The sequence below is a fragment of the Strigops habroptila genome, chromosome 4, assembly GCF_004027225.2.
Source record: "Strigops habroptila isolate Jane chromosome 4, bStrHab1.2.pri, whole genome shotgun sequence".
Lineage (NCBI taxonomy): Eukaryota > Metazoa > Chordata > Aves > Psittaciformes > Psittacidae > Strigops > Strigops habroptila.
In genome coordinates this window covers 76,304,547-76,323,944 of record NC_046358.1, presented here as the reverse complement: position 1 = coordinate 76,323,944, position 19,398 = coordinate 76,304,547, and the positions used below count along the sequence as shown (strand labels likewise).

Here is a 19,398-nt window from a genome sequence, read left to right as displayed (position 1 = left end):
TGAGATGTTTCGGTAAAACAAATGACCAGTCTACTCCCAAAAGATTGTGATTAGTATAGTAGTAACAGCATTTATATGGTGAATACCCACTTTGGAACATAATTTAGGGGCAAATACTGATAAAAACAGGCACTCAGAACAGAGGAGATGTCTCCTTGGAGTGAATACATTGTGTATGGTCCATGCCAAAACCACTGAAAGACACTTGCAAGGAAAACACCCATCTTTAAAAATTCAGTCACTGAGCTTGAGAGAGCATGTAGATTTTTAAAAATGTGGGACTCCTCGTACCAGCTCACAATCTGATCCTGTCTGTTCTCCATTTCATGTTGAAGCATTTCCATTTCATGCTGAAGAACTTTTTATTATCCACTCCAGAAGGAAATAAAAGCCTCAAAGTTATCTGCTGAAAATAGGAAAACCTTCAGCCTGTGCAGGAGCAAAGAGTTCAGGATGAAAGCACAGGATGAAAGCACAGTTACTTAACATCAAAATGTTAAGTAACTTGAGCATTACAGTATGGTAGGATAATTACAAGTAAAATGATGCCATATATGGCAATACTTGCAGGGATTCAGGGGAAAGCCAAACGATGGGCACTGTTGCCCTGGGAGAAAGGAAATGCAATTCATGTAGTGATGAACTACAAATAACCTTTAATAAAGTGAAATAGTTCAAAGCCTGGAGTTTGTTTGAAGAAAGTTTTTTGGGGTTTTTTTTCATTTTTTTCCGAAGAAACAAAGTTGTAAGGTAGATTTATTTAAAAACTTTTTATGCATATGTTTTCAAATTGGTGTGCTTGGTTTGGAATTGTTCCCAGGACACTTAATTTTTATCAATAAAACATGGAAATGTTTTAGCACTGAAGCCCAGGCAAAGATTAATCCAACCTCTAAACAGTCCAAATTAACCCAGGTCTTGTGAAAAGGAACATATTCATCTCAATTATTTCTGATAGAACTCTAAAAGCCAGAAGAAACACTTCTCATCATGTCGTACCTCAGGCAGGAATTGTTTTTGGTTTCCTAAGGTTTACATCAATGTCATTCCATCTTGGAAGTTCTGCCCAGCACTTACCCATATCTTTTATGTCTATTTATCACTGGTCCCTTGGTAGGGAAAATTAACTCCTGTATTTCCTAATTAGGAAAAGAAGCAGAACTGCAATGGATCCAGCTAAATAGTTTCAGCTTCAAAAGAGTTGACAAATATCCATGGGATCTTTGAATGTATTGGGTTTTTTATTTTAAATCCATTTTAAATGCAAAGAAAAAGAGGTCCAACTTACATTTAGACTGTTGCCCTCTTCACAGCAATGATGTAATGTGAAAGGGAAAAGTAGACTGGAAATGTTCTTCTGAGGAACGACTGTGTAAATCTGGCCCTTGTACCTTGAAAATCACTATTTTACTTTAAGAGAGGGCTTAAGAGTTGTAAATAAACTTAACCCTGGAAGTCCTCTGGGAGGTGAAAAGTTACCACTGTCTTCCTGCTTCCCAAGGGACACTGCATAGAACACAGCCAGGCTGCCAGTTGCTGGTCAGACATCTCCGCACACGAGAAGTCCCTTACTACCTGGCTAGCAGGGACACCTCAGGCAGCCCCAGCTCTGGCCCCAATTAATTTAAGGAGTGTTTGAACAAGTAGTTCAGAGGAGGCAGGATCATTTTCTTGTTCTCCACCACCAATACAAGCTGTTAGTCTACTTTAATGCTGAAGTTTCCAAAGAGAAAATTGTTGTATTATTGTTGATGGTTTTTCTTACTGCTGTACCACACCACAGTTAATGTTGGGTTTTCTGGTCTTAAAATACAAGCAGACTCCCTGCCAGCTCCACTTCTCATAAATGTTCGGATGCTGCCAAAGCAAGATGAACTGTCGTTCAAAAATGCATCATGTTTTAGAATTGCCTTAAATGGCCCAATGTCCAGTCAAAATACTAATGGGGCAGAGATATAGCTCTGATAATGCGTTCTTTGCATGCTGAAGTAGGGTGGACTTGGGGAGATGGTGTTCTGGGGTAAATACTGAGCCGGGCAGTTTCCAGTCCTGTTTTTATACACTAAATACACCACATGGCAGAAGGAATCCACTAGTTACCTACCTTTTTTTGTGTTATTTTCTTTCCCCTCAGAGGTGAATCTGGTGCTGGCAAGACAGAAAATACCAAAAAGGTTATTCAGTACCTGGCTGTTGTTGCTTCATCACATAAGGGCAAAAAGGACACTACCATCACTGTAAGTGAGCTCTTCCATATTCAACTCTTCTTCAAGCCTGTTAGGACTGTACTGAGCTAGCTGACTGTGCTAACACCAAGTCAACAACTGTGGCTTGCCAAACAGTCAACATATTAAGAGTACATAATTACGTCACAGCTCTATGTTTATGGAAAAACTTTTATATGACACCCCCTTGGGCATCAAATCAGAATGTACTTCACTAGAAGAGAAATATTCATAGCTTTCCATATGCATAGCACCTATTTATAGCCTAGTATGAGGGCCTTGAAGTCTGCAAGGGCTCAGGTCCTTATTTTACCCTTGGCCCCTAGCAACTAAGAAGTTTGGGAAAGCCTTTAACTAACACATTGTCCAACTGCATCACAAAAATGTCTACCAGTATTTAAACTTCCAGAGTTTTGATTGGCTTTGTTAGCAAGTGACTTTTCTTACTAATTACCGAAAAGTCTTCATATAAAACTTGTCTTTTTACTCCTCTGTGAGAGAGAATAATTTTGAAAGACACACTTTTTTAAAAAGTATTTTCTACCTTCAAAATTTGTAATAGTTTTGCCTTGGTGACTGAAGTTCATTTTCTTGCTCAAACACGTAATACAAGTTTATATCTGCCCAGTTCCCAGAGACCATTAGTGTGGCTGAGACTTCAACTGTCTTTGCTGTTTTCAATGACACAACTCCAGGTCCTACATGATTTCCAGCCTTTTGAATGTTACTCAAACTTCTGCAAAAAAAAAAAGTAGCAATTCACTTTTATGACAAAACAGGCTTAATTCAGGAGGACATTTCAGTGTGTCCCAAATGCAAGACTGTGTCCAAACTAAGTAAAGAGCAGGGTTGTGGGGGATGAAGTAAAAATCTCCTGAGCACACCTCTGCTGGGTCTTGCAGCTGCCCTTGCCTACCCTGTACACTGGCAAAGGACTCCAGACCACAAGGTGTGCAGCCTGGCCTCTTCCACCATAAATAATCGTTGTTTATATACATCAGACTCTACTTTGGGGCAGAGGAGGGAGTAGATGTCCCTCTGGGTACTATTTTCTAGAAATCTGTGATTAAATTTAGTGGAAACAGTCCAAGGGTAAAGGCATCATTTTCCTTTGTTGAATGTTTATGCAAAAAAATTATTTCTTCCTAATGGCTCCCTGCTCAGTGGCTGGGGGAAATGAACTTGTGGTTTCAAGGCCATCCCTAGCGGGCATGTAACTGCAGTTACTGCTGGTTCCTCTCAGGAATTATGCAAGTCTCAGGATCAAATTGACCCTGAGATGGACCTTAAGGGAAATATCCACCAGATAGGAGCTGAGAGAAAGTCTAAGTTGTTCTATAACATGCTGACAAATAATAATTCAGGGGCTGCGACTACTGACACTGCAATTTCAGTCATTAAAAAATAATAAATAGCAAAATGCGTCAGTTGCACTAGAGAAGAACTGGAGATTTACCATTAAAATATCTGTCCTTGTCAGGTCCTGGGAGACTAACCTGGGACTGCATCCAAATCCCATCCCTTTGCTTCAGGGTTGTTCTTTTTTTTCTTCAGTGTTGTTCTTTTTTTTCTTCAGTGTTGTTCTTTTTTTTCTTCAGTTATAATGTTTTGTATATGTTAATCATATTTGTACTCTTGCTGTGTCTGCAATCGATTGTTTGTATTTGTGCTCTGGGTTTATTTGCATGGAAACTGTGTATTGGTTATTTTAATACAGGAAAAACAATAAAAATATCTGTGTAATGGAAATGATACTGACACATGTTTTATACCATGTTATTCAACACAGCAAGGTCCATCTTTTTCTTACGTGAGTAACTTAGACTGTTTGATGTGTGTTTAAGGCACTGAGTGTAGATCTGCATGCTATTGTTGCACCTTGAAAATTTAAGAGGCATTATGTTGAAATATGTTGTATGATATGACAAAAAGCAACAATAGCGCCAAATGCTCTCACAAATCAACCCTAACTGTGTCAGGCTCCATGGTAAAAATGAGGCCTGACACAGGCAGGGCCATCTTTCAAGTATCACTCTCTTCTATATCTGTGTGTTCAAATTGCCATAGTTTGACTGAAATTTCCCACGATCCTGAAAGAGCCACTCAGCCTGACATTGAGCAATGTGATTTCTCAATGAAAATACCCAAATGCTTTCTGTGCTTCAGGTTGAACTTTTTAGGACTGTTGTGAAATAATTCCTAAACCTCACAGTGTTTGGTTTGTTTGGCTGCATGCTTTCCATTTGATATTGCTGTCAATTTTACATTTTCATGTAACTGTTGAGAATTGTTCACATCCACAAAAGTTAGCATGTTCTGGCTGCTATGACGTGTAACAGAGCAATTCCCACTGCAGTGTGTGTCTGCAGGTGTATTACAGCAGTTTCTTACAGGCCCTCATGGCCCCTCCTGTATTGTGGTGTGCCATATCAGCATACCAATTTGCCAGTTTGCTGGCATATTCTTTATATTTCTGTTCCAGGCAAATGGGATCTTTATTTTTTTTTAATGGGGTCTTTTTTTCCCCATTCTGACTGCTGCCTCTCAGACTTTGGCTATGACAAAAGGCAATGTGTTGCCCCTTAGTTAATTTAGTGCTTCATTTGACTTTATTTGCATTTGGCTCTGCAAAAAACTTAATTCATTGGTGGCACAGGCAACTCTGGAGTCCAGCTGCATACAATGCTGCTAATTTGGAACCACAGTTTTATACTCTAGGTTTACGGCATAGTTCGGTTCTCACTAGAAGAAGGTGGTATCTGTCTCAGTTTAGCAGACAAGGCTTTGTTCTTGCTGCCACTATCTGATTACAGCAACACCCCATGCTTATAGTGGAGTTTTTAAGTCTACAGAGTATAACTGGAAATAGTTGCTCAGTACAGAGAAATTTCAGGGACTTTTAGGAATTCATTACTTATTCTTGGACTCCTGTATTAGCTTGTTTGGAAATCTTCCTGCCCTCTTCCTCCAGCTCTTAGGTAGTAGATCTGTGTTCTCAGGAAAGTGCTCCTTCTCCTGTCTCATGACCATGCAGATAAGTTTAGCCATTTGTTAACTATTTGAATGACATTTTTGAGGCAGCTGTCATCATTGCCACATAGGTTACATGACATTCAGGAATGGCATTTAGAAAAAGGTTACCAGTTTTGCACACTAATTGGGAAGCACTTTCATTTCCTGAATTATTTCCCCTAGATTCAACCTAAATATTGACTTATTTTCTAATTAAAATTTTTTACAATTATATTATATTATCTATCAAGGATTTTTTCCTTTTCAGGGTGAGTTATTTAAAACAATGCACGCTACTGCAGATTAGCACTCAAAGAATAAGGTGATGAGAAGCAAATGTGAAAGTGAGCAACCTCATAGGACAGAACCGAATTAAAGGTTCAGAAAAGCTGTATTCAAAGCAAAGGATTTTTTCAACTTTATTGATTTGTTTAGAAATAGAAGTATTAAATGCATGCTTGTTTCATTGCATGATTTGTTTCATTAGCAATTACCAATCACAATTAACAATATAATACGAAATTTGTGTGTTTGCATGAGAATTCATTATCCTGGTTTGAAATAAATCAGTGCATTTCCATATTTAACCTAAATAGCCTTGCATGGATCATTATTAATAGACTTGATGAAATCTGCTTTGTAGCTTTGTGCTGCATTACATTAAAATGATTCTCGGCAAGTTATTCTAATTACATTGTCATTTGCTAGCAAAGGATCTCAATAAACTAACTCAAAAAAGACATGCTAAAGGTTCCTTTAAGAATATCCCTTCTAAAAATTATATTAAACTGGAAAAAAATATATTTCACATTGAATGACCCTTTTCTTTTGAAGAAAGGCCAGTCATGATGCTAAACAGATTGATAGACGTTGATCTGTCACAGGCAGCAGGGCTGGAAAAGGGTCATGCATACAGGACAGCAGTCAACTGCACAAATACATAAACACAAAAATTAACAGAGAATGAAAACAAATCCACACGAAGTGCAGTATTCAACAGAAAAAAAAAGAGGCTTAAATTATTTTTCACATTTTTCTCCAGTGTCCATATGTTGGTTTTAATTAAGCAATTACAAAGTTTAGGGTTAACTGCTTCTGAATGAATTTTAGGGTGAGCTGGAAAAACAGCTTCTACAGGCAAACCCTATTCTTGAAGCTTTTGGAAATGCCAAAACTGTGAAGAATGACAACTCCTCCAGATTTGTAAGTAGAAGAAATCAAGTTGGGTCTATGGAGGGGGGAGGTACAACATCTTCTAAAACACAATGTTCAGACAGCGGCCCTCATCACTGCTTCTCTCTAAAGAGCATCTTAAAACTAATACCTTAAAAACAATTTAGAATTCCTCTCTAAAATACAAATTTGGCCTTATAGAAGATCAAAGATCAAGCTCAAACATGACAGTACCACTGTCCTCTCACAGTTTAGCAGTCTGTGTGTGGCCTTCCAAAGTCAATTCCTGCTCCAGGACATAGCCACCTTCAGAATATTTGCAAACAAAATCTGTACTTTCTCTTTCTTTGCACCACTGTTGATCACATAGCTTCTAAGGTGTGACTGTTACTTAGCAAGAGTGGTTAATATATTAAATTAAAAATTACAGGAGAAAGAAAAAACAGTCAGACAGATCCAAGTTTGATGTGAGCTGAGTGAGGGCTATCACTATTTGATAACGCTTTTTTCTGGGAGTGCTGGCAGGTGCTTGTTTTCCCTGCAGACCCTCTTCTCCTACCTCTGCTCTCTCCCTGCAAAGCTGAGGGATGCATGCAGATGAATCTTAGCAGAGGAAGTTATGCAGATCCAATGCTATTCCTTCATTGACCTCGTGGAAATCAAAGTAGAAAACAGATGTGTTCACATCCCCAGCTTCCAAAGCCTAGCCCAGTAGGGAAGACTCCTTTCCCTCTAAGTACCTGAATGGAACGTGGGGACAAATCTCTTCAGCAGGAATATTAGAGAAATTCACTTCCTTTCAGGCTTTTCCATGGGTTGTCCCTGCAGGAGGGACATGTTATTCTTAAGAGGATGATGTATGTGTCTTATTAAACAGGCTAAATACTAATATTGGAAAACCTGGCATAAACTGAAAGAACAGCTGAATCTAAATCTTCTTTTCATTCACAGGGCAAATTCATCCGCATCAACTTTGATGTGACAGGCTACATTGTGGGAGCAAACATAGAGACTTGTATCCTTTTCAGTGAGCTGCACTGGAAGCTAACTAGGGTCAGCAGAAGGAAGTAAGATAAACAAGCTCCATTGCATGTCTAAGAAAGGCAAATATTGCTGGGGCTGGTATAAACAAAGATGGAGGGAATTGGCTCCATTTATGCTGATACCAGCTTCTCGGTTTGCCTTACACTCATGTTTACATTTTCAGATCTGTTTTCTCAGCTATAGGAAAGTCTGCTGTTCCCCATATATAGCTTCAGAAATGGAAGCACCATACCTAAAGCAACAGCAGGGACTTCAAAAGCAGAGTCCCAGTAATACAATAATGGGAAAAGATTGTTTTGTGGTTAAGATTGCATGTGATCTTGAGAGCTATATTATCATTTTGTCTCATATCAGTGTGATCCTGCACAGGTTCCCTGTGGTCTACATTTCCAGCTGCATAAAAAGTCCTGAAACTTTACTGTTTCTTACTGGCGCTGTGACAGGCACTTTGAAAATAACACTGAATGATTGGTATCATCACTACAATTTACCCAGGAATTTGGAGAGTGCTTCCCAGTTCCAAGTCCAGGTTTGGTACTTTATCCTGGTCCTGAGGTTAGGATGAAGTCCAGGTGCTCAGTACGATCTCACCCTCAGCACTATACACCCTGGCATCTGTAAGGGAAGGGTCCTGAGCTTTGCATAGAAAAGGACATGCTTACTCCAATAAATGAGAAAGAAAGATGCAGCTATGAAGAAGGACTTTAGTTCTTGGATATAGCACCAAACAACAGTTTATCTTTCTGCTCTTATTTTGACAAGTGATCTTTAGAAAAAAAACAGGGCTTAATTATTTTGGTATTAACTGACATTTTACCTACAGCACTATAGCTTTTAAAGAGTGAACAACTGACATGATGAAATACACTATTACCAACTTCATTTTTAGTAGTTTATATTCACAAAAATGGACCATAAATGAAATTTGCTTTTATTGCTTTTATACCTACAATGCTGGCCTCAAGAGCTTTTATTCCAGCAGCCCCACCTTATGCTGAAAGTATCATATTGGCATTTCATTTTAAAAGAGGTGTGAATTATATTGTGAATCCTATTTTTATGTATCTGATTTGTGAAGCATTTATGTCTATTGTTGTGCTTATTACCATGATTACCAGCATTTACTATTCAAAAGGAGGTACGAAATTAATCTACTTATTGTGCTGAGAACGATACCAATACCAGAGCTCCTGCCACAGAATCAGATACCTGCCCATGTTAGACAAACTTGCAGCAAATATTTCTATAATGCTCCTGATGGTTCTGAGGCTGACGGCACCATTAAGAAAGGACTGAAATATGTTATTGATTTTTTTTTTTTAACACGCTTGACAAACAGATTTGCTTGAAAAATCCCGTGCTATTCGGCAGGCTAGAGATGAGCGAACGTTTCATATCTTTTACTATTTGATTGCTGGAGCTTCTGAACAAATGAGAAGTAAGTTCCTTTCTAATGATTCTTAGATCTCATTGAACAGTCTGAGCAATGGCTTACTCAAGTAATTTATCTTAACTTCTTTAATTATATGTAATTCCATCCTTTCTATAAATAAAGAGCTCTTTAGCTATAGAAAATAATTCTCTCAAGTGAATTATAAGAAAGCTTCAGCTGATGTGCACCTGTTTAAGCCAGGTTGTTTGCAGTTTACAGGATGGTTCAATTTACAGATGTAAACCCATTCAGATCCCACCTTGAATGACATTGAGGTGATGAATAGGGAAGAGTTATTCGTAATTTTTTTACAAAGAAGAATTTGGGGATCGCAATAAAAATATTGGCTTGTAGTTTTAAAATAAATTAGGATAATGTCTCTTCCATGGCATATTATTACACTGTGAAACTTCAGAATGTTGAGAAGGTGAAAAGGGTAAGCGGATCAAAAAAAATGGATTAGGCATAATACATATTGGAACATCATGGTTCAAATACGACATCTTTCCCTAAATCACTGGTTGCCAAAGAATGTATAAAGCAATGGTTAAATCTATGTTTTCCCTGGTTTTTATGATCCTTACCTAAGAATCTGTTGTTGTCCCCAAAAGCCAAAGAGGCTTTTGGTCTGGCCCAATATGGTTGATACCTGGTTCAATTTTCGTAATAACCTGATATGAATCCCCGTAGGAAGAGATGTAATTTTGAGTAGGTTACGTGTGGCATTATATGAAAGATTTTTGGGAAGAATGGCTCAGATTTGAATACAGAGAGTGCAAAATTCCACCAAGGGGCAGAGACATTCCCCAGTTCGTAGAGAAAACTGGAAACATGACACAATCAAGCTTGCTAAATGAAGAGTTGTTTTGAAAATACTTGTGCACCACAAAACCCTAAACTCATCATACAAGCAGAAAACACTGGTGAAAACACTAGGTGTTTCCTGTTGTTCATTGGGAGAACTCAAGAACTAAGAGCATTAATTTGATGCACTAAGTAAAGCTTTTCTTCTTTGCTTTTTAGATGATCTGTTGCTGGAAGGCTTTGGCAATTATACCTTTCTATCTAATGGCCATGTGCCTATTCCTTGTCAACAAGATGATGAGATGTTCCAGGAGACCTTGGAAGCCATGAAAATTATGGGCTTTACTGAGGAGGAACAGATAGGTGAGAATTGTTAGCAAGATTGTGTAGAAGGTATACATCTGCAAGTGACACTATATAGAGATGCAAATGCAGAGGTTAATTCTGTCCAGAATAATCACTTTTCAAAATAAGCATATGAAGTGAGATTCTACATTCATATAAGAAAATTAAGATTATTTGGATTTTATGTCCACGTTTCTCTGGAGAAACATACATGACCTTGCATGAACCACGAACTGGAGGATTCTAGATGTACCCATGTAATTTATCCTCTTTGCCTCTTATTTCCTCTGTGTAAAACTATAACCCACCGTTACCTACCTATTATTTCTAAGTGCACTATGAATTAGTGCCCATAGATTTCCCTCCCTCTCTGGAGACATTAGATTAACTAAGCTATAAATCTGTTATGGAAAGAGAATGAAGGTTCTCTCATGAGTCGAAACTTCTCAAGCACAGATTTGTTTCTACCTTATGTTAAGAATAATATGGGAACTCAGCTCTGTGCAATCAGGATCAAAGCAGGATCTAAACACAGGATCAAGATCACATAACACAAGCAGCATGGTCAGAGCCAGTGACAACAAGCAGCTGAACTGGTGGCAGTACCATGCCTGAAGGCAACAGAAACCCGCAGCAGGAATCTGGGAGAAGATGGCAGGGGCTGAGAACAGACTGCCAGTGAAGACACTGAAGCTACTGCCAGAGATCCATGATACGAAACACTACCAGCCTCCTTAGAATCACTGCCACTTTTGTATTAAACAGGATGATGCTTCACAAAGTCTTGTGGGTAATAGAGTGACTGTTCTTGCCTTGCAAGGAGAACTAATTGTGATCTACTGCTTTTAGGTGGTTGTTAGAAAAATTCTACTTAAAAAATTACTACAGTGGCTTATCTTTTCCCATTGCTGCAGTGGGCACCAGTGGGAGCAGCTGAAGCCGATAATGAAAACTCTTTGCAAACCACCTCCTTCGAAGGGTTTAACCGGCAGCACTTGCTGGAAACACAGTGAAAGAAATATTGAAGAATCATCACCTATATTGGAAATAGAGTATATATCATCAAAGAGAAATTATCTCTGTGTAGAACAGAAAAACTGGTGATGCACAGGGCAGCTCAATGCAGTAACTGAAACTTGGACCAAAAAAAATAATTGTCACAATATTTGCTGTCCATCTGGATGAAGAATTGCAAGGCTTTTTCTTATAAGTCTTCAAAATTGTGGAGTCCTGCTTATGGGAGGAACATGACGTGCTCCTGACCCATTTGAATTCTATACATCAGTGTAGTTGTCAGCATCCAAAAGTACTATAACACATGGTGTTTTGAAAGGTAATTTGTGTTTATGAAAGGGAAGATGGAAGGATGTGTGGAAGAACTCCATACATATCCAAAACAAACTGCTGAATTCAAGCCAACTCTAACAACAGTGACCATTTAAAACCTTTTTCCAGAACTTTCCAACAACTAGCATGAAGAAGTTGCAAAACATTCTGATTTAATTTCGAAAGAAGTTGAACAGGCTCAAATAGCTCATATTTGTATTCACCGATTCAGAGAAAAGAGAAATAAAAGCAAAAGAGCATGAAGCAACAACTAAACTATCGTGAAAATGCGCGCCTGCCAGAGACATGTCTGCGTTGCTTTTACTTCTCACTGTTCCTGGGAGTGCGCAGGGCTTCAGCTGGTGCATGACAGAGCGCGCTGCCCATGGATGCAAATTGCCATGCCCCAAGTGACACCTAGTGGCAGAAAGAGCGTCACCCCGTCACTCGAGCCTTGGACCAGCTGTGGGAGTCGAGAGCAGAGCTCGGCCGCATCCCATCCCTGCATCAGTGACTGAGGGATGCTAGCAAAAAAGGTCTTGTCTTGCAGGACAGCAGTGCAAATCCCAGCTTTGGTAAATTCAGATCATATTACTGATGAAGACTTGTGCATTCTCCAGTTGTTGGGGTGCATGTATTGGTGTCAACAGCAGCACTATCCATTACAATGATAGGAGCCATTATATTACTATCTGAACCCCTTTGATTTCCTGCTCTAAAACATAAACCCTTGAGCACTGCATTCTTCTCCTGTGTAAGTTTACGAAGTAAACAAATAGAACTCCCTAGATTCACACAATCTCATCTGTAACATATCAGTAGATTTTACTACGTGAAGTTAGGCAACATCACATTTATATATATTTTACTAATCAAAAATTAAATTACTTTCCTGTACTTTGAAACTAATCCTTCAAAGATTTGTATGCATAGTTCTAGTTGCACGACTAAATATTCCCATGTTCCTGCATGACTGGAGCCTCAGAATGCCACGCACTTTTTTTCTTCTTTTTCTTTTTCCTCATTTTATCTTAAAGACAGATGATATACACATTATCTAGTGACTGATCAGGGAAGATGCTACAGGCCACTGTAAGTGGGAGATGAATTCCTGAGACTTGGAGGTCTGTCTGGGGAGCCAGCACACCTTAGCTTGGAGGTGCTGGTGCTCCCAGATTGGCCTGTTTACTCCACTGCACAGATTGTTGCTCAATCTCTCAAACTCTTGCAGTTTATGGCACAATCTCTTAAAGCAAACCTAGTTCTTTCCATAGAGGTACAGACTGCCACAGGCAGTAGAAGAATCTTCGTTATTGCAGAGAATAGAGCTTTCCAAATGTCTCCATCTGTTCCTCATTTATATTACCTGTTTCTTTTGCAGCTATACTGAGGGTTGTTTCATCTGTCCTACAGCTGGGTAATATTGTCTTCAAGAAGGAGAGAAACACTGATCAAGCATCTATGCCAGACAATACTGGTATGATTTCCCACTTTAAAAATACAGTTAACATTAAGAAATTAATAAAATAGCAGCTGAATAAGCACTCTTTATCAGTATTTTATTTAATTGTTATTATGTATATACTTCATGCACTCTAAAGGATATATCATACTTAAAATCAGCTCAATTGTTATTACCTTTTCTAGTAATCTTGAATCCATAAATAGACGAACAGTGAATTTGCTGCTTGGATCATAACTAACACTTTTATGGCAACTGGCATCTCTTGTATGTACAATAGAGGAGCTTTTAAGGAAGATAAATAACTTCCCATACTTGCTGAGCTGCTCATATTCACACTTACTGACCTGCTAAGAGAAAATTCATTCTAAAATAAAATCTCACTCTTTTATTCTAGCTGCACAAAAAGTGTGTCACCTGATGGGTATTAACGTGACAGATTTCACAAGATCTATTCTAACCCCAAGGATCAAAGTAGGACGAGATGTTGTTCAGAAAGCTCAGACCAAAGAGCAGGTATATACTTGCAGTCTGCTCAGCTCTCCTGAAACTATTCTCTTCTTCTCTTTTCTTACATCTTGTCTAAAGGGAAATGTCAGTTTTCTGTCTCATTATCCCTACAGAAATTAGCAGCTAATTGGGTTTCTTCTTTCACTTGCAATTACCTCTTCTTTATTTCAGGCGGACTTTGCCATAGAGGCTTTGGCCAAGGCACAATTTGAACGTCTTTTCCGTTGGATTCTAGCTCGCGTAAACAAAGCTCTTGATAAAACAAAAAGACAAGGTGCTTCCTTCTTGGGGATCCTTGACATTGCTGGATTTGAGATTTTTGAGGTATCTTCTGTGGGGGACAAGCTGGGTAAACTCCCTATTAATATATAGTGGTTTGGATATAAGATGACAAAAAATCTAACATCAGAGCCAGAGGCCTACTATACCTGGCTACTTGCCCTTCCTTTGGGGCTGGCAGCATGCTCCGCTGGGCTTCTGCAGGGCTCAGTGTTCAGTGCCAGGGGCTGGGCCTTATGATTTATTGATCAGGCCCAGTACAAAGATTTACCTCTTTGGAAATTTCTGTAATTTTTAGGACCTTATATTAGAAAAATATGGATCCTTATACTTGAATTATTGCAATATGTAAACAGAAATAGAAGATAGTAAATTTCATCTTGTCATTTAAGTTCCCTCTTGAAGGTCTCTTTCTAGCATTAGGAATTCACTTTTTTCCTTTTTTTTTTTTTGTTTTCCTCCTCAGATCAATTCCTTTGAGCAGCTCTGCATCAATTACACTAATGAGAAACTTCAGCAACTTTTCAACCACACAATGTTTATATTGGAGCAAGAGGAATACCAGCGAGAGGGCATTGAATGGAATTTCATTGACTTTGGCCTTGACCTGCAACCTTGCATTGAGCTGATTGAAAGACCAGTAAGTATATGTCTCTATAGGTGGGATACTATGTAGGCTGTGTCATGGTCAGTTGTATATCAGTACAATGAGAGAGCCATTTAAGGATCCTTTGTTGGCAGGATTCCTACCATAAGGGGTGAAGAAGGTGGTGCTCTTTCTTTATCTCTGCCTGTGATGACACTGATCTTATATTGCTCACATTGCAGACCAACCCTCCAGGTGTCCTGGCTCTGCTGGATGAAGAGTGCTGGTTCCCCAAAGCTACTGACACATCCTTTGTGGAGAAACTAATTCAAGAACAAGGCAACCATGCCAAATTCCAGAAGTCCAAGCAACTCAAGGATAAAACAGAGTTCTGTATAATGCACTACGCAGGAAAGGTACTGGACAGATTGAGCTATTTTGACTTAGGAAACTTTGATTCTTTGATGCCCAAATGATGAAAGAGAAACAGTCCGGTACCTGCACTGATGAGGGATGGCTTTAGTTATGTAATGTATATACTGTGTTTTAATTATACGAAATAAGATTTGTAAAATGTTCATGGTTGTGAAGCTCACACGAAAGCAAAAATAAACAGCACCAGGGTTACTGAAAATCCAAGTAATTCAGATTCCTTTCTAACAAGCAGATGTTTTAAAGGCGGATACACTGCCATCAATACATCTGTACAAAGCTTTTCAGATGGTAGTACATGTAAAAATAAATACTCAACTCGGCTCTCAACCATATAAAGCTTTTCACATTATTATTTGTATGATTTTGTGTTAAAACAGTGCCCTGTGTCCTTCGGTACTCCAGATTTCTTTCTCAAGTTTTTTGACGAAGCATTGTTTCCTGCAGGTTACCTACAATGCAACTGCCTGGCTTACAAAGAACATGGATCCTCTAAATGACAATGTGACTTCCCTGCTGAACCAGTCTTCGGACAAATTTGTAGCAGACCTTTGGAAAGATGGTATGAATCACAACTCTAGTTTAAAGGGAGAAAATGCTATCAGAACTTTTTGACAGCCATCCCTTTCTGGCAGGACACAATTGTGAAAATTATAAGCATAGAAGAGACTGAACTTAATAAAAATAATAATGTGTTCTAAAGACATATGTATGGAAAGTGCTTAAAACTATCTAATGATGCTATAAAAAAATTTCCTTACTTAATATTATACAGCAACAGAATAAAAATCATTCATTACACTGTTAGAATGTTGCTAAATATGTGATATTGTGTACTTCATTTAGTACAAGTTATTGTTGGGTTTTATGAATGACTTACCTTACACATTGCTCTCCCAGAAGTCCTGCACAGTTCTCCCCAGTGATGTATAGTCTCAACCAAACTCCATCAGAAGAATGTCTGTATGCATCTAAACCACTTTGCTTTTAAAAACTTTATATGGATCTTTAACACATATACTACAGTATAAATATTTAATACATGGACTAAACATGCATGCAAACACAAGCAAGTGGCTCTGGATTATCAAATAACTGAGGGGGATGATTAGCTAGACTGAGAATCACTGGGTGAAAGATGGAAGTCAAGAGATGTTGGTGTTCCTGGTTCTGACACCAACCTACTAACTGGGTATTTTGCAGAAGGAATGTCCTTTTCAGAGCAAGCATAAAATATAGTATGTATATTCAGTTGCTCCATTCTGACACTAGTTAGCAAAGATCCTCATTTTCATGTTTGACAGAAATAAACTATTTACCCAAAAGGCTCTTCTAATACTTTTATTAGTAGCCTTCTACTGCATCAAAATACACTGGTCCTCTTTGGGAAGCTGCAGTTTAACAATGCCAGTGACAGGTGTAATGTGAGGTGAGGACAGTTTATATAAGCAGTTCCATTCATACTTTCTTTTATATTTCAGTGGACCGTATAGTTGGGCTGGACCAGATGGCCAAGATGACTGAAAGCTCACTCCCTAGTGCTTCAAAAACCAAGAAAGGCATGTTCCGTACTGTTGGACAACTCTATAAGGAGCAGCTGACTAAACTGATGACCACCTTGAGGAATACCAATCCCAACTTTGTCCGCTGTATCATTCCGAATCATGAAAAAAGGGTAAATTTCAAATACTGTTTTCAGACTCCTGGCACATTATTCATGTTGAGCTGCTCACTTGTACCAGCATATCGCAGAGCTGAACGATGTCTTCAAACAGATACAGCTGGTAACATTTATGTAGATTTTTACAGTGCTAAAAATACTTTCTGTTCCCTTTTCAGGCTGGCAAACTTGATGCCCATTTAGTGCTGGAGCAGTTGCGCTGCAATGGTGTCTTGGAAGGTATTCGCATCTGCCGGCAGGGATTCCCCAATAGGATCGTCTTCCAGGAGTTCCGTCAGCGGTAGGAATCCCTCACTCAGTGCAAACTCCGGGTTTAATACTGGTGTTATATGTATTTGTCTGTGCAAAATAATCTGATGTGTTTCAACCTCGCTAACATCAATGTCTTTTGGCAGATACGAAATTCTTGCTGCAAATGCTATTCCTAAAGGATTCATGGATGGAAAGCAGGCTTGCATACTGATGGTGAGGAAACCATTTTTGATCCTATTGATTATCAGGTCTATACTTCTTATATAAAAGCTGTTGAGAGTAAGCAGGAATGAAAAGTGATTTTTTAATACCCTAAACATCAGCACTGCAGTTAATAAATATCCCTCTTTTCCTCTAGATCAAAGCATTAGAACTTGATCCCAACTTGTACAGAATTGGACAAAGTAAAATCTTCTTCAGAACCGGCGTTCTGGCTCACCTGGAAGAAGAGAGAGACCTGAAGATCACAGATGTTATCATCGCCTTCCAGGCACAGTGCCGAGGCTACCTAGCAAGAAAGTAAGAATATGTACTAAGAAAAATAATGTCCTCTTCAGCAGAGTATCTACAGTAGCCTTTAGTTTTCTGAATAACAAACTGAAGATACTAAGACACTTTGTTACTATTATTTGTATTGCAGTAGAACTCAATTTGTGTCCAATGAAGGACTTACTTCCTGCACAGAAGAGGCTTATTAGTATAATTGTAGGGAAGTGATTACATTGTGAGGCTACTTATACCCTCTGTACAGCAAAAGCTCTCGGAAGCAATGCCTATCCTTTAAACATATTTGTACAAGGGGGAGAAGGAGCATCCTAACCTGTGACTAGAATCTTATGCACTATTACAAGCAGCAGTACCACTGGCACTTGGAAAACATAAAATAATTTCTCACAGAGCTTGGGCATGAAGCACTGATCATCTAGCATGATCTCAGTTAATGTACATCACAAACCTATTAACAATAATGCCCTTTCCTGCACACTACCAAGGCTTTCAAATTGCTGAGCAAAGAAATTTAAATACAATAGGTTTGAAGGATGATGAACAATAAAAGTTCTGAGTGCCCATGTACTCTGGAAAGATGTTTACACCCAGAACTAAATATATATACACTTTGTGGTTTGTGCTTACTTATGGTGTGCAAACAGCCAAAAATCAAACAAACAAATAAAAAACCCAGTGAAAACCCAGAAGACTAAATGAAATACCAGAAAGCTAAACAGAATTATCACCTTCCCTCAAGAAAGCACAGGCACTGTTTAAGCAACAAAGGAATTTGTGCCAGACTTCTCAAACCATGTGGCTAATCATCAGACTCTCAGGCCAGAGTTTTACTTAATGTGCATACCTTGTAAATACCTCATATTCTCAGACTGAACCTATTTGCTTCATGTTTTTAATCACAGAGCCTTTGCCAAGAGACAGCAACAGCTGACTGCAATGAAGGTTATCCAAAGAAACTGTGCTGCTTACCTGAAGCTGAGGAACTGGCAGTGGTGGAGACTGTTCACTAAAGTGAGTGACTGCAATCAGTGAATCTCTCCTCATCTTTCCAAAAGAAATGAAATGCACAAGATACTGAGGTATATCATGTCAGGCATACTGCTTGTTCCAAAGTCCACTGCAGCTGATGGCAAGAGCCTCGTTAGCTTCACAAAATTTTAGGTTAGAGATACTCTGGATAGTTATATAATGCCATTATCATGAAGTTTGTTTTCTTCTCAAGCTAGAACTAACTAGTTAAGCAGAGATTCATAAAAGATTTTGCATGTTTGGGGACTTTTTTTAATTGCCAAAAATGAAATCATTTCATAGGGGTGGGTAATGAGAAGACAGAGTAAAACTTAATTTTGTGAACATACAGAGTTATGTACCTATGGGGGACTCGGTAGCTCAGGAGTTCCCTAACTGGGATACTAAACATCCTCCTGCTAGACGCTCAAGCAAATTAAGTCTATTTTCCTACTGAAAAGACCTGTTTGGGGTTTTCAGTTTGTTTTGGGGTTTTTTTCCCCCCAAGAACAACATTCAATTTGGATTCAGAAAACTGTTCCTACTTGCACTAATAGCAACCTCCTCTGCAACCGGAAATAGGCAGTAACACACCTGCATGTGAACATTGACTTTCTATGCAGAATGTGTAGCTTTTGTACGTTATCAATGGATGAAAACAGGCTTGAAGCCATTCAAAAAGTGACACCACTGGAGGCAGAGGTGCTCACAAGGCTCCAAGAGTCAACACAGACACAGCCAAGAGCAATACTTCTGAGCCTTGTTGATTTAAAGATGCTTAACGTCAAGCTTGGCTGGACAGTACTTATCCACCATTTGAACATCAACAGACAGTGCTACCATTAGTGCCAGTCAGCCTGGCATCTTTAAGTACCATGCTCAGTACATAAATACTGACAGGAAACATTCTTAAAACTCTCTATTTTCAGGTGAAACCACTGCTGCAAGTCACCCGCCAAGAGGAAGAAATGCAGGCCAAGGATGAAGAACTACAAAAAACTAGGGAAAGACAGCAAAAAGCAGAGAGTGAATTGAAGGAGCTGGAACTGAAACATACACAGGTGATTTACAGCTCTGACCCTCTGGGCAACTCTAGCCGTTCTTTCACCATTTCTAGAGGATATTAAAATAAAGGTGTATTTTTATTTTGTAGTCATGTTTGCATCCACAGCAATGGTCCAGAACAAAAGTTCAGTGCAGACAAACTCCCAGTTACGTCAGCATAGGCCTAATGTCTATGCAAGAACCTGTGGTAGAGCTGCCTGCCCATACACTAGGGCTATCTAGTAAAAAGACACTGTGGGACAATTCACAATCAAA

General features: G+C 38.9%; 1 protein-coding gene across 2 annotated transcripts in view; it reads left to right on the top strand.

Annotated features, from left to right (window-relative positions):
* Positions 1–19,398, top strand: part of MYH11 (myosin heavy chain 11) — a 60,940-nt gene that overhangs the window by 25,033 nt on the left and 16,509 nt on the right. For both annotated transcript variants that reach the window (XM_030483334.1, XM_030483335.1), the window contains exons 5-21: positions 2,135–2,237; positions 6,348–6,440; positions 7,362–7,425; positions 8,794–8,892; positions 9,910–10,053; positions 12,743–12,838; positions 13,221–13,339; positions 13,505–13,657; positions 14,079–14,252; positions 14,441–14,614; positions 15,078–15,192; positions 16,112–16,305; positions 16,470–16,591; positions 16,707–16,776; positions 16,922–17,082; positions 17,973–18,081; positions 19,008–19,139. In XM_030483334.1, the coding sequence (XP_030339194.1) occupies positions 2,135–2,237; positions 6,348–6,440; positions 7,362–7,425; positions 8,794–8,892; positions 9,910–10,053; positions 12,743–12,838; positions 13,221–13,339; positions 13,505–13,657; positions 14,079–14,252; positions 14,441–14,614; positions 15,078–15,192; positions 16,112–16,305; positions 16,470–16,591; positions 16,707–16,776; positions 16,922–17,082; positions 17,973–18,081; positions 19,008–19,139 (2,122 nt within the window). The remainder of the gene's footprint in view (positions 1–2,134; positions 2,238–6,347; positions 6,441–7,361; positions 7,426–8,793; positions 8,893–9,909; positions 10,054–12,742; positions 12,839–13,220; positions 13,340–13,504; positions 13,658–14,078; positions 14,253–14,440; positions 14,615–15,077; positions 15,193–16,111; positions 16,306–16,469; positions 16,592–16,706; positions 16,777–16,921; positions 17,083–17,972; positions 18,082–19,007; positions 19,140–19,398) is intronic.